The 15170-nt window shown below is 37.5% G+C and overlaps 1 protein-coding gene across 1 annotated transcript in view; it reads left to right on the top strand.

Moving 5' to 3' along the window:
• WDR64 (WD repeat domain 64) overlaps nt 1-14487 on the top strand; it is a 78386-nt gene extending 63899 nt beyond the window's left edge. Inside the window, exons 19-29 of the mRNA XM_075042045.1 lie at nt 624-717; nt 2123-2165; nt 3449-3582; nt 4954-5059; nt 6766-6827; nt 7231-7340; nt 8133-8318; nt 10533-10632; nt 13315-13395; nt 13578-13611; nt 14376-14487. Of these exons, the coding sequence (XP_074898146.1) occupies nt 624-717; nt 2123-2165; nt 3449-3582; nt 4954-5059; nt 6766-6827; nt 7231-7340; nt 8133-8318; nt 10533-10632; nt 13315-13395; nt 13578-13611; nt 14376-14449 (1024 nt within the window). The 3' untranslated portion in view covers nt 14450-14487. The remainder of the gene's footprint in view (nt 1-623; nt 718-2122; nt 2166-3448; nt 3583-4953; nt 5060-6765; nt 6828-7230; nt 7341-8132; nt 8319-10532; nt 10633-13314; nt 13396-13577; nt 13612-14375) is intronic.
• Nucleotides 14488-15170: the final 683 nt, after the last annotated feature.

Here is a 15170-nt window from a genome sequence, read left to right as displayed (position 1 = left end):
CAAATTTAAGTGGGCTACCCCAGCTGCATACATTCTATATGGGTTTTAGATTATCCCACTTATTTGGATACTCTTGTCAAAAACAGAGCAGCTGTGACATTGGTGTAAGTTATGTGGCAAGAACCTCTCATTAGCACAGTTAGAACTTTTCTTGACTCAGAAACACAAATATTGAAGACCACATCCGAATTTTTTTCCTGAGTTTCTTCCACAGAATCCCATTTCTGAGAATTTTCTTAACAGATTGAAAACAAGTTTCTATAATTAATTGAAGAGTATTTAATTATTTGCAGAGCAAAGCGCTGTGTAAAATGAAAGGGAACAAGCCATTGGCACGCACTGAATTTTTCCCCTTCACTTCTTGAGGATGAACACCAGTGTTAATTTTGATTTACTATGGATTTAATTTGCTCAAAACTCCTAACAGGAGAGGCTGGCTGTGTAATATGCAAATATTGCCTACTTGGATAAATTTCTAAACCACCAACAATTCTTAATCTAATCGGTCTAATCAATTCAGGCACTATTTTATTATGCTTTATTACACTGGATGATATTGATTTCCAGATAGCAAACAGTATCTTCAAGAACGTCAGTGATCTCAAATAATTTCTTTCACACAGGAAAATTAGTTCCCTGCCCTCTACTACTGCTACTGTGAGGAGTGATACTGGTGCCATTCCAGAGCACAAGAGCAGTTCTTTGAACCTACATAAGGTAGATATAGTGGCTTCATGGGTTCGGTAGGATTCAAAACAAATTTCTGTTTTCATTTTGGTTTTGGTTTTAAAATCCTGTAGCTCACTAAAACCCCTCCATAAAGCCACGCACAAAACTAAGTATCAAGAATTACAGAGAAATTAACTTTGTTCACCTAAGCTGAATGAGGTGGGGAACTAAGAATACATCCTGTCAGGCAGCTGGCTCTGTGATATATAGAATAGCTGACTATCAAAGTGTTTGTCAGATGCTTATCGCTAGCAATTCTGACTATTAAATGGGGGTATAGAAGAACTCAAAGGGGGAAGTAAAATAGACAAATCATGAAGTACTTGAATAAAAGTGGAGCCACACCTACGTAGCAGCCACACTTGCTTGGATACATTCTTTCAAATGACAGTATGATAATTTTTTTTTAATTTACCCTCAAGATGCCAGTGTCTCAATCTGTGTATTTTTCTAAGGCTAGCATGATGATTTTTGTGACACTTTTTGTCCTTTTTTGCCAGAAGAACATGCCATACCTGCAGAGCAACAAGTAGCAAGTAGGCAAAAAGAGGAAAATCCTGCTACCTCTCAGATTCTTTCCAGCATGTTGGTTCAGCAGAGCATGGCACTTTCATAGATTCCCAAATAGACACAGGCCTAACTGTCATCGCAAACGAAAGTATACATATCTTGTGCTATGTAGTCATTAGAATAACAAAATAGACTGTCATTTGCAGCTCTTAAAAAGATCCCCAAAAGCCCAACACATCAAGCCTTACAGATCAATAGGTAGAATGAGATTGAAGTGGCTTGTCCTCTTCTAAGATACCTCAAGCTCTCATGGCTGCATAGTTCTTCCTGCCTTATTTGACTTGGCAATTTTTGAGGCCACTGTACTAATTGCTCTCAGCCTTGGGGATCCTCAGAAGCCTATATAGTAAAGTACAAATGAAGGACTGTGACAATTCTCATACTGAAGATGCAGATGTGAGTAAATGTTATTGCTATTTATGCACTTTGTTCATCTTTGATCAAGGCAGTAAGAAGACTATATGCATGTTCTGAATTAAACTCTCTAAGTAAGAGATCTAGGTTACATTCACATGAATGTAAGTGATCAACTTTGCTTGTCCTAAGAAATTAATGCCATTCAGCTAAATTTACCTTTAGCATGCTTCTAAATTCCAATTAATTTCATTTGTGATTTGTTCATCTGTGATTTTGATTCTCTTCAGATGAACTGTTTCTTCTTTTCACTCAGTGCTGTCCCAGATTGAATGGAAATTGGGCGAGTATTTGAATCCTTAATTTACAAAAAATCAAGTTCTGAAAATAATTTCAACTAGAGAACTGTTCTGTAGTTACACCCAAGCTCCATTTTCTAATTCTGTTACATTTTATTCCTTGCTTTTAGGAAAATGTAAAAAGTGATGAAATTAATACTCAAATAACAACAGGTATGGAAAGGTGTCTTTCATTCTCTCTGTTGTTGATCCATAAGTTCTGCCCAGGTTACCACAGAAAGTGAGTTTGTCAGTTTGTCTGGCAAACTGTGTTTAGAATAATTGGGATACCATTGGTCTGTGGATGACACACCTCAATGTCTTCTGATCCCTCCTGATTTGCAGTTGTGTCACAAAAGCCAGGCGAGGGTGCAGGATCTGCAGGGGCTTAATTGCTGGTTTTTCTAAATAGATATGATGCTGAAAACCTTGCAGAATTTGGAAATGTCAACTATACACACTTCTCTTCCACATAAATATTCAAGCAATGAATTTTTGAAGTGGTATAGCAAGAGCCAACTTGAGTCAAGTGTGAGTGAATGGCCTCACATCTTCAAAAGCACATGAAATTTTAGAAGGAAAAATACTCCCTATAGTATATATCCTTAAAACAACAGAAACAAGAGAGAGACAAGTGCTTAAGAGTTAAAGCTGTGCAGTCAGTGAATTTGCAAGGAGCAAATCCTCTAGATTCTTCTGATTCCTTTAGACATCCTCTTCTGGAAAGCAGACTTTCCTGATAACAAAAAATTTGATCATCTGAAATGCGGATTTAAGCTGAATTTATTTTGCAAAAAAAACCCATGCCCTAAACCAGAATATCCCTAAGCCTTGTAGCTGCCCAGTGAAATAGACACTCATGTTAGTTCCTGCATCCACTGAATGTCCATTTCACTGAGGACTTTCATGGGGCCCCCCAGCATCTCCAGCTCTGGGGAAGTCACAGCAGGAACTCAAAAAAGGTTCTCTGTGACCACCACCTTGCATTTAGCAAGAGTTTTGAACTGGAGAAATAAGTATAGAAATCTATGATTCCAGAGTTGTTAAGTGTCACTTAGTTATTAAACTTCACTTTATTGCTAAATTTATAGTAATCTCTAGCAGCCTTGGGCAGAGGCTGCAGAACTGCCTCTCAGCTCTCCTGATGACCACTGTCTTGCACTCCCCCTCCACTCTCACTGGTGCTTGCAGTTTCGTAAAATCTGTTGCTGTGCTCTAAGTAAAGTTCCCCTGCATCATGGAGCAATAGTTCTGGCTGGTTTAGATAAGATCATTAAGTTTGTTCTAATTTCTTTTCAGCTGCCTTTTATCCATATTTGTAATGTTTTCAGAGTAATGCCATCTTGATGAAGGAGTTTATTTTCAAATTTACTTTTTTTTCTAGTGTTCTATAATTTATGTCCATTCAATAGCATTACTAAAAATTGTTGAGAAAATGTGTGATTTGTGTTCCAAAGCAGAAGACACAGCTAGGTATGAGAATATCCGGTACTTGAAGATGAATATACAGTTATCCAAACCTGTAGCAGGACACTCACCAATACTGGCTTCTGCTCATGAAAATGGCTGTATCTGCCTATGGAGTATTCAGGTAGCTATCTGAATGTCTTTGGGATGGGACTGGACCACTGAGAAGATAGTTCTACAAATCTTTGGATAATGCTTTTTAGCTAGCAATTGCAGCAGCAGATATTTTATTGCATTTTTTGGTTAATAGTTTCTTCCATGGACACAAATTAGTTCTGCTTAATAACTATAGCAGGGAGTAATGGCAAGTGGAAAATGAAGAAACATGATTTGAAATAATTCTAACAAAAACTGAATGTAAAGTTATGTGAAAGTCTAGAAGTTGATTTTTCAGCCACAACATTTACCTTCTAAGAAAGGATGATAGGCAAGGCCTATCCTACTCTCAGAAGAGGAGAAATATGTCTCAAACTTTGCACAAGCCAGCTAGCACTAACAGGGTTACAAATCAGGAGAGAACAGTATCCTAACACATAGTGTCTACAGCTATAATCAGCTTGTAAAGCCAGTCATGCAACAGAATGCCACTGGTTTAGTTGTCATATCACCTCAGATCTGTAAAACTCTTATTTCAGAAAACATGTTACTCTAAACAAGAGATAAAAAGTAAATAGAGCAAGAAGGGGGAGTACCATGATATGACTGGGTAATATTGGTCATTGTGGCAGACAGACAACACGTCAGCCATGTAAGGCTTTAACAGGAATCACAGCAAAGGCAAGTCGGAGGGAGAATTTTTCAGAAAGATGGTGACATAGCTCTGTAGATGTTTTATGCGAAAATAGAACATGATGGTTAATGTCCCCATGTACAGTAGGCATGGGCTTTGTTGGATTTTGTTGTCTTCACAGATGATATATTAGTGTGCTTAGATTTCTGTAGGAATCTCCAAGTTCAGGTGATGGTGTGTCATCACTGACATGACTCATCATCATTACGTGGATGACACAGTCAAGAATCTCCTTATCAGCAAGACATTCTCCCTCACCTCCTCCCAAACTTGAAGAGGCAGTAAGGGAGAAAGTCTACTGGTGCTTACTTGAAAAATATAGCAAGTTAGTGAAGGAGATATCATGGGTCCATTTGCAGCAAGAAACAACATTTTAGTAGCAAATGAGATGCATACTGATGATATTCCATAGCAAATGAGAGCTAAGTGGTGAAGCAGGGGTAGATAGAGCTAGACTGAATTGCCTTAAGAGTGAAATAGCTTGTTCTTTTGAAGTAGAAGAGACAGAATTCCAGAAGAATACACCCCAACTATCTTGTCATTCAGTAGATTAGGAAACTACCTTTTTAGCAGCTTTCTGAATACATATGAGCTGAATAATGCTGAATAGATCAAATCAATGGCACTCAACTTCTGATGCACTGATTATTTTCTTTTTCATGTAGATATTATAAAGAGAAACATGTGTTTATTTATTTATTTTAGGGAAACTTAGTGAAAGAACTTTTGCCATTTTCAAAATATCCTTTGGTTCCTCTGACAGCACTATGTACAGACATCTCCACTAAAATGCTTTTGGTAGGCAGTAAGGGTGAGTAAACATGTTGGTCATTCTGTTTAGGACAGTCTGTAGGACCACAAAATATCATGCTGTAAATGTGCCAGAAATGTGGAAATGAATGTCCAAATGCTGCCAGTGTTTCTCCATCAAAGCTATAATTAAATAATTGAAAAAGGTATTTTCTAGTATGAAAGGATGGTAGATTAAAGCTTAGTGTTAACAGCATTATCAGTGGAATTGTTTTCATAAAAGACATTACAATTTTCTTCATTCACAAGCCCTGCATCTACTTTCCATCTGAATTACTGTATTAATACCAAGGGCAAAGATTACTGCTAAGAATAAGCAAAAATTTCACAACTGTGGTAATAAAACTAAATGAAAACCTGCAGCTGTGGCTGTACCAAGAGCCATGATTCGGACACTGATATGGAGTGCACAGTAATGGCTTCATATGCTGCTATATAAGGAAAGAAAGCACTTGTGGTCTGTGCTAGCAGCTCATTGTTAGACTTTTAATTTCACACCAAATATGGCTTTCATTTGGCAGAAAGTCCAAGAGTTTATCTGCTGTCTGATTCTCCTCCAAACCTTTAGAATTACACTGGCAATTTTCCTCTTCCACATCTGTCATATGAGATTTTTGTCCTCTAATGTTTCACTTTTCTTCTAAAATACTTATTAGAACTGTTTCCTGCCAGCTTCCTGCTCTTATGCTCAGAAGCTGGATGTCAGAAGTTGGATGGAGCAAGTCTTTTTTTTTCCATTTGTTTCAAAACTGAGCAGTGGCTTGACATGGATGCTGAAAATGAAGAGGAGTTTCCACTCCCCATTGATTCAAATCAGTAAATGACTTCAGGAAGGCAGCATGCACTGAACAGGATTTTAATTAGCTGTGGAAAAGTATCCACCCTATTACCTATTCATCTGATACTCTGCCTTTGTTGTTTTGTGTTTGTGCCACTGTGTATTCGCTTTTCATGCTTTCTGCACCCTTCTCTTTTATCTGCAGTGCTACTACCGATTTCTTATTCCCAATACAGATTTTGCCTTGTTAGGAAAAGGTCAACTTCTCTGTCAGCCTCCTTGCTTACTTGCAAATGTACAGTCCTGGAAACCAGATGTGACCAGTATGAAAGTTGGAATTACACAAAAAATTGCTCTGTCTAGTAGTAGAAATGAGAGATAAGAGGCAACTTCATCAGGAAAGAGGGAGCCTAGGCAGGAAACGGAGCAGTTGTGGGTCATAAGGAAAATGGTTCTTTGATTCTAGCTTCACATGAGTGCACTAAAAGGTTGTAAAACATTAAGCTTTCATTATGTATGCAATTAATCAAACTTTGTCCATTTTACCAGGGTTGAAAAACAGTTTAATCCCCAGGAAGCTCTCATACCTAGTTTGTGCAATAGATAACTGTCTTGACAAGATGATTCTTATTTTTTGCTCATGTCATTTAAAGAATGAACTTCACGTTCTTTCCATTTCAAACCTATCCAGTTAATGACACATTGCTTACAAAGAGTATATATATTTCTTTGCATATTAATGAATAGTCCATTATTTTCTGCTCTGTGTTTGACAATGAGATAGTGACATTCACCTTAAAATAACTTTCACTGACCTGTAATCTCTGCTTCATTCTGCCCAGTGTTTACCAAGAGCATATCTTAGCAACAAGTGAATATGTAGCTCTAATGAAATTTACTGATGTTTTGCTTTTTCCTTTCTTAAACAGAGGGACATGTTATGCGCTGGAGCATTGCCTCATTCTTAGAAGATCCACAAAACAATAAAAATGTAAGGAAAGATCTGACAGATTTTCTTAACTTGAACAGTATACCAAGATAAGACAGAGAAAAATGGATTCAGAGCTCTACAGGGACTAAAAATGTTTCCTGCACATAAAGGTCATGTCTTTCACTTGAAATAATAATTTGATGCTGTGAAAAACAAGAAAAACATAAGTAAAATGCTGCTAGCATTATTCCATTGTGTTCAAAGAGGCTGCATTAAGAATGAATATATCCACGTCCCCTGAGTGGTGTTTCTACCGTATGCCATTTGCAGGCTGTTTCATGGAGGGATTACTTGTTCGCCTCTCTTAATTTTCAGAAAGCCATGCTGATAAATCCAGTAAGCTAGCAACCATGGTGGCATACAGAACTGCCTGAAATGTGGTTATGTTGCTTTTTTCCCTCAGCAAATAAAGGAGGAGCTCTGCTGGAGGGCACACTCTACTGAAGTGGTTGACTTATTTCATGAAGAGGAGAAAAATGTGGTAGTGACAGCATCTATTGATGGTTCAGTCAGGTACAAAAATTATATTTCTTACTGCTATGGCAAATCAGTTGAACTGCCTCCAAAGTTCCTCTTCTTGCTGGACTTGTACATAGGCTAGAACTTAAATAAAATACAACTTTGGTTGTATTTTCTCTTCTGCACCTGAAGGAACTAATTTTTTAATGGAACACTTCCAGTTTTCTCAGGAAGTCAGACCTTCTGCAGACTGTCATTTTCTTTCAGCAAGGTGACCTTGAATGCATAGGTAATGGACCCATCATTTTAGAAATGACCTCCTGTTCTAATCCTATTTTAGCTTTCAGTACTTTTAAAATTGACATGGGTCCTAAGCATTGCATCTAACCAATGCTTAAGCAATTAAACAACTGCAGTCTGAAGATCCTTTCTAGACAACTGTAATTCCTTCTTGGCTAACAAGTACATTTGAAGGGGTTTCTTTTGGGGTTTTGGGAGAATCAATGAGGAATTTTTGTGTAGATCCTGTTCTGATGGCAGCACCTTACTGTAGGAGCAATTCAGGATATTGGTGCCTTTACTCCTCAGGTTCATAAAGATGAACTGTATGTTTGTTTTCTGGTTTTTACAACATCCTTCTGAGATTTTTTTACTCTCAAGTTACTTACATTATAAACAATTAACTTCAGTCTCATTGATTATTTTTTTTTAGACTATCATACTGAACTCTAGAACAGTGCTGCAGAACTTGATAATGTAGACCGATATTTTCTCACTTTTGTTCCGTTTCTAAAAGTACCCATTTTTCTTTTCTGTCCTTTGGCACTGCTTCTACTATGTCTGTAGGCTCTGGCATGCCATGAACGGATACTATCTTGGTTACTTTGGACAACCTAGGAAGTTGGAATTATCAGATATCAGTCGGTTGATTTTGCCTTGTGATGTTAATAGCTTTCCTACTACAATTAAAGAGGAAAGCAAGCATATGGAAAAGAAGAAGTGTGAATATCCTCTCATGCTGGACAGGGACAAGTAAGATCTCATATATGTATGACTGGGGGAACAGTTCTGAAAATATACTTAAAAAGCACCTTTCACCTGAAGGTCAGAGAAAATATTAGTATTTTTTATGAGTTATTTAGAAAAAATCCTTTTAAAAAATGTTTTTACACAGCATGGATAAATCTCTTAATTGTTATGACTAGGTGAGAGCCAGGATTAGGTGATGTTCATTATTTGAATTCAGTAATAGTGATGACTAGATGATTTTCTCAGATTTTAGCCTAATTAGAGTCTGTATGTTATGTACACTGTTCAGGTTAGCAACCTGTTTCCTTTCCAGTTCCACAAGCTGATATACTTCTGCAATCCCCCAAAATTTATTGAAAAATCTCAATGTGAATAGTTTCAACTCAAATCCTTCTGGAAGAATAAATCCAGTTTAATCTTTCAGTTAAAAAAATGGTCTTCTTAAATTTGCTGGGATTCACATACCTCTCATCATGACATTCTGACACTGGCATAAATGTGTGTTCAATAGCAGTGTTGGACCTCTCTCCTTCTAGGTAGAGTTCTCAAGGGATGTGGGTTAGTTACAAGTCAAGCCAAAGAGCCTTGGCCCTCTAGCTTAAGTCATATTTCTAGTCCTGGACCTCCCTGGTTTATTAACCAGTGGGTTTTACCAAATGAACATAAACTCTGAAGCAGGAATATTCAGAGGCAACATGCATGGTGCCTTTAGTAACAAAGCAGTCCAAATCTGGGAAAAATTACTTCAGGGCTTAAAAAGTCATGCATGCTTTAGTGCTAAGTTTTCATATACCATGTGCATTCTTAGGCTGCCTTTTAACCAAAGCACTCTGGGACAAGGGAAATCTCTATGGTGCTTTACTGTTACCCCATTTAGATTGGTATCCTGCTAACACTTATTATTCCATAGAGTTCTTACTAATGTGAGTAGTCCCACTGAAGTCACTGAAGAACAGTAAGTCATTAATAAAGAGAAGTGCTTGGCTGTGTTTGAAGGACTAACCCCTGTAGTCCTTTTGAATAGTCAGTAGCTAGTTTGAAACCTCTGGAATCACTGATACTATAATTAAGCCAGCTAACCTTAAAGAAACTTTCCATAAATGACACACCTGTGTCAAACTGTGACTACTCTTTGAGGACTCCTCAGATATTTCAGTAAAGGAGAATGGCTATCATACATTTAAAACACATTAATTGAACAGATTGGAAGCAAATGAGAAGCCTGCTTAACGGTGCAGAGAACTGAAAAAAAAGGTGGCCACACACCATGCAATAGAAAGTTTCAGTCTTAACATTCTATATACTGTGTGTGCTGTCACCTCAAGAGCAACTTGATTATTCTGGATTAATTTTACCAAATAGTGTAATGGATAGCTAGCCAACCCTCATCCAAAAGACTGTGTTATTTATGGATGCTAGGCTTTGTTCTTTACAGATACAAAAGCTTCTCTTGGGTCAAGTCAGTTATCTTCATGATGCTACTACAATTCACTTATATAAGTCCCTGAGATAATATTTTAGAATTTCAATTAACAAATCAAGTTATAAATGTTATTAACAGATATTCCCCAAATATCCATATGCCTGAAAAGGTACAAACCCAGCTGAATAGCATAGGTGCTTACAGTTTAAACAAGTGGCTCAAGTGATCTATTGAAAAATTTCACCAGGTAGAGAGACCCATATAGAAGAATAGTCTCAGTTTCTCTCTGTAGTTTATAATTCCTTAGCTTGTGTGATCTGACTTAATTTTTGTGATTATAAATGAAACTGTGTTTAACTACACTAACAGAAACTGTAGATCATTTCTTCTTGTGTCTAAATTTGGAAACTAGACATATGAGCGGAGGAAACCAGATACATGAACAGAGGAAACTTTCATTATTATGAAAGTGGCATACAGGAATTGTAGTCAGAACTGATAGACATGCTGAAACACCGTTATCAAACAGCAAGTTAGCACCCAGCTGTGGTAATTAGTGGTTTTTATATTAATATTTCCAGCCTTCTAAAGATGACAAGACAGTATCTGGATTGACAAAGTGTTAGTGAAGCACTTCATGACACCTATGAAGGTCCTAATACAAATTATATTTTTAAGATATATGGAATAATTTATGCCTCAAAATAATTTTATTTTGGAGCCAGCTAAGAATGTTGCATTCAAAATTGCCATTTTGGTAGGACCATCAGATTTTTTCTGTCATGTATGTACAGGTGGAAGTCACTGACGAGATCACCTTCAGTTTTAAAAAAGCCTAAACATGTGGACATAATTCAGGACTTGAAGTTTTTCAAAGCTCTGGCTTCTCCAAAGGTAGCTAATGTATAAGAAAAATTTGTTTCTGTTCTATGCAACGTACAGGAAATGCAATTCTATTTCTCATTTAGAAATTAGACATACTTCATTAGACTATATGAACTAATGATATATCATTAGACATATCCTTCTCATTCAATGGACAAGCTAGAAGAAAAAAGCATAAACAGCAGGATCGAAGAAACCTCTCTGGTTTTCATTCTCATTGTTTCACACATCCAAATTCCAATTTAGAAAGTAGCATACACTGATTCACTTGTTTGGTTTAACAGCATTAAAAAACCCTAGAATTTTCACATGCTCCAACAGAAGTGCTAAATATCTTAAGTTTACTTGAAGGAAGTGTGAAAATACTAGAACAACAGTGAATCCCTGGTTATACACAATAGTTCTTTCAGGGTTCCCATGAAATCAGAAACCAGGAGAGTTCTGAGTTAGTTTAGATATCATTATGAATACTTTCTACAACTCTAATTGAATAATGGTGGAGTTCCTCCATCTTTACCTAGTTTAGCCCTTAATACAGATAAAACTTCTCTTGCAGTTGTAGTAGTAGAGGAAGAAGATACAAATCCTGTGGCCACTTGCCAAAAAAGCTTTCATTAACACTTTCTGACCATTCTTCCCCAAAGGTTAGTGGTCAACCGCTACTGAGGGGTATGAAGTCTTAACATCCTCTCCTAAAATTTGTGGTACTGTCAGTCTCCTATGGACCACAATCTGATATCTTAATGCAGCCAGCTAAGGTCCAAACAGCAGTCAGTAAAAGACAACATTACTCCATGTGACCAGCTACTTTGTGTACCTTGGGTACACACGGTGACAAGGATATCATACAAGGATGACACGGTGAGTGGAACACACCTCTCCACTGTTTATTGCCCTGTCTTGCCAGCTTTCTTTCTCACTTGTCTTTGCTGACTGGGACACCAAGGATACAAGATCAGCTCTCATCTCGTCTGGGTGCTTGACTGTTTGAAGCTAGTGCATTACTTGCTGCTAAGCAAAGGTAGTCAAGCATGCAGTTTTGAGGTGTTCTGTCATCTCAGCCCAAGGCAGGAACAAGTTGGTGAGCTCCCTTAAGTCACAGTTATACCAGTCACAGGTGCTGCACAGTCTCCAGAGCAGCCTGTGTTTAAATCCCAGGGAAACTGACATAGCTGCTGTTGTGCCATAGGAGCATGCACTACAAAGCAACAGCAGTTCATCATTGGTCCCCTGCTGATCAACAGCTGTAGATACAGCACTGTGTAACCAGAGAGAACAGTGTTAGTGCGAAAAATATATTGATGCTGGGTATAAAACATGAAATTTACTGTAGCAAAGTCAGTGGTTGAGTACATTGTGGGAAAAGTCAGTAGAGTTGGGCTCTGGTTTGGGTTTTGTCTAGTCATTTGACATGAGGACTCACTGCAGATCTCATAGCAGAAGATAGCACTGGAATCCCCTTCTGATTGAACTTTTGATGAGAAAAAGGTTTTATTTCCTATCATTTGCCTTAGAGCAGAACAAACCAGTGGACTTCAGTTTGCATGATAGACTAGAGGTGTGCTATTCAGAGGCTGCGCAAACACCTACAGTATATGACTAGCTCACCGTAATTCAGTTCTTCTGTCTTTCTGAAATGGGTAATGCCTAGTAATTAATGCACATGAGTAGTGCTTAGAATTGACAGGCAGACAGTGGAAGAAGTTCCTTTAGGAATGATTTACATTGTTGAAGATGTGATATCTCTTAAACTGTTGCTCCTGCAGCACACTCAGTAATGTATTAGTAAGACCATGAAAAAATGTAAGTAGAAAATCTCTGTATAATGTACCATTTCAAATTAAACTCATGTTTTCAAATTTGATGTAACAAGAGTTCTTTGCAGTATTTCAAGCTGTAGGTACTTTTTTTTTTTTCCTTTTTCGGAAGACCATAAATTGGCTTCCTAGGGTGAAATCACAGCCATATCACATAAAGACAGTTTCATTTCCTGCCCTGTTCATAAGTATAATACCTAGGTAAGTCTCAGGATTCATGTGAGTGTGGATGAACTGTCAAGGTACCCAAGGTATTTTCACAAATTCAAAGCTTTCCACAGTTAACAGTAGAAACGTCTTGTTCACCTGCATCTTTCCCAACTGGCTGCTGAAGTGTTTGTGATTTGCAAAGCCCAACAGAAAGATAGCCAGACTGACAGCCCTGTGATGTAGACATCATCTGGGAGGGAGTTCTTAGTCCATTACTCCTTGGCTAGACTTCCCTTGTCCTCTGATAGCATGCATCCACCAAACCTGACAAGTCCCCTGAAAATGATTCCTTTATTGAGTTTATCCAAGGTGTTAATTGGTGAAAGAACTAAGTAAGTGTTTAAAACTAGCTTTAACTTAGGTGGTAGAAAGCATTTTGCTGTTAACTGTCTTGACTTTGTGTCCCTTGGGAATCTGGAATTTTTGTGGTTATGCATTTTCTGTAGCAGAAGAATGATCTGCTCCTAATTTAAAAAAAAGTTCCAGGCAGCCTTTACATGGTCCAAAGAAAACCTGTGCATAAACCATAATCTCTCTACATACTAATGATATACATTTCTTCAGATAACATGAATGTTACCATGCAATTCAATAACAGAAGTAATGTCTTCATTACCTTTTGTCTTCAGCTAGTAATGCACTGATTTTGGCTTCCCTTGGTCAGATCCATAGAGAACCTTTGGAAAGTTTTGAGTCTGGAAACAGAGAGGCTGGTTCAGTATTTGGGTCTCTTCCTATATATGAGGTAAGCATTGCTGTCTTCTTTTCTACTTTTTGCAGTGGCATTCATACAGCAGAAGCAATTAGCACTAGTAAATTATTACAATCATGTATTCGTGACATTCTATTGTTAACTGTCTGCTTCTCAATTTAATTTTCTAACATGGTTTGCATTACTACCCATCCAACTCCATTCTCTGGTGCAAGCTTGGGAAAACATTTGAAGACAGCATGCCGCAAAGTGAGTATTCCAGACATTTAATTCTCCTGTTCAACCTCATGTCATTAACTTTTTGCTTAGATTCCACTCTTTTAGCCAGCCCCAAAACTATTGCTTCTTATCTGCACAAAGCTTTGGCTATTGTAAGTTAATACTGCTTTATGGGTACTATTGATTTGACTTATTGCAAGCTGTCTAGCAAGGCTTCCTAGGTTGTTCCTTCTATGGAGAAAGACTAGAATGTCCACAGCTTTGTCTATCCTACCTATCATAGGATAGAAAGAATCACCCCTAGCAGAGGTGCTGATCTCTTTCCATGGAGGGTACCTTAGAGAACTAGTTTGGATGAGACTTCTAAAATCTAGATGGCTAATTAGGTGGGATGAATAGGGTACTCTGCATTCAAATATATATGACTTAATACTTGTGCGTGCAGCATTACAGAGTATCTCAGAAAACACAAAACTCGGGAGCACAATGTTCAAATAGTTGGCACATAGGCTGTTCTTCTGACCATTGATGTACCTTGGAAATCTATGTTTTGTTTTCTTCCAGAAGAAGAAAACAAAATACAGAGAGTCTTGTGCCTTGGCAAGTTAGGAGCAACCACGCTGAAGCCAATGGCACTGCAATGGATTTACAATAAAATGAGATTGGACTTCTTCTCTGAGCTACATGCACAACAAATAATTTTTTGTCTGTGCTGTTTCAAAACACTATCAAAATGGTCTGTTCAACTGAACATATTAATTTGTTCTTGAAATTTTGCAATTTATTTTTTAAAGGTCTTCAGTGGAACAAAGCTGAGATGTGCAGTCCCACCGGACGGTCAATGGAGACAGGTTTCAGTGGAGAATAGGGTCAAGACAAATAAACATAGCCTCCATCTTCAGGAAAGTAGAGTAGCAGGTCCCTTACTTCAATTGTTTTCTGTTTTTTCCTATTATATTTAAATCCATTTCATTATTAAGTAGAATATACAGAAATCAAATCTTTACTTCTATTGCAGTCCTTCATGCAGAGAAAAAATTCTAACAAGGCTGGTGTATGATTATAACAAGATACTCACAGAAAAGCCCATCTCACTCCACTTTTTGATGGTTAAGAAGGAAAAGCACCTTACTATGATTAACTCCTTGAAGATTCAGAGCCGTAAATCTGCAAAAATTCTTCTTTTGCTAGCCATATAGACTTCTCTGAAGAACAAGAATTATTATTCCAGAGGTACTGCTCTAACTGTTCTCTCATGTTTCAGGAGCTTTGGTGTCCTTGGAGAGGCAAAGAGTTGATGGGATGTTCCATAGGTAGCACACATATGCCACAGTATCCTAGTTAAACGTCCTCTTCCAGAAACATTTAGATTTCCTTGTTAATCATGTGGAGATAAGACAGAAGGAAGATTGAGAACTAGGTTCAAAAGAGAAACAACCCTATTTAAAGATACCTGCATTTAGGTCACAGCATCATAGAACATGCCATCTTTAACTCTGCACTATTTTCAGCTGAGCTAACTTTATATTAATTAAACATAATTACAGAAACAGAAAAAGCAAAAAAGAAGCAAAGCTCCTTGCAATTTT

This window comes from Buteo buteo, chromosome 12 (genome assembly GCF_964188355.1).
Source record: "Buteo buteo chromosome 12, bButBut1.hap1.1, whole genome shotgun sequence".
In the NCBI taxonomy this organism is placed as follows: Eukaryota; Metazoa; Chordata; class Aves; order Accipitriformes; family Accipitridae; genus Buteo; species Buteo buteo.
The sequence above is the reverse complement of the archived record's forward strand: the minus strand, read 5'-3'. Positions and strand labels throughout refer to the sequence as shown.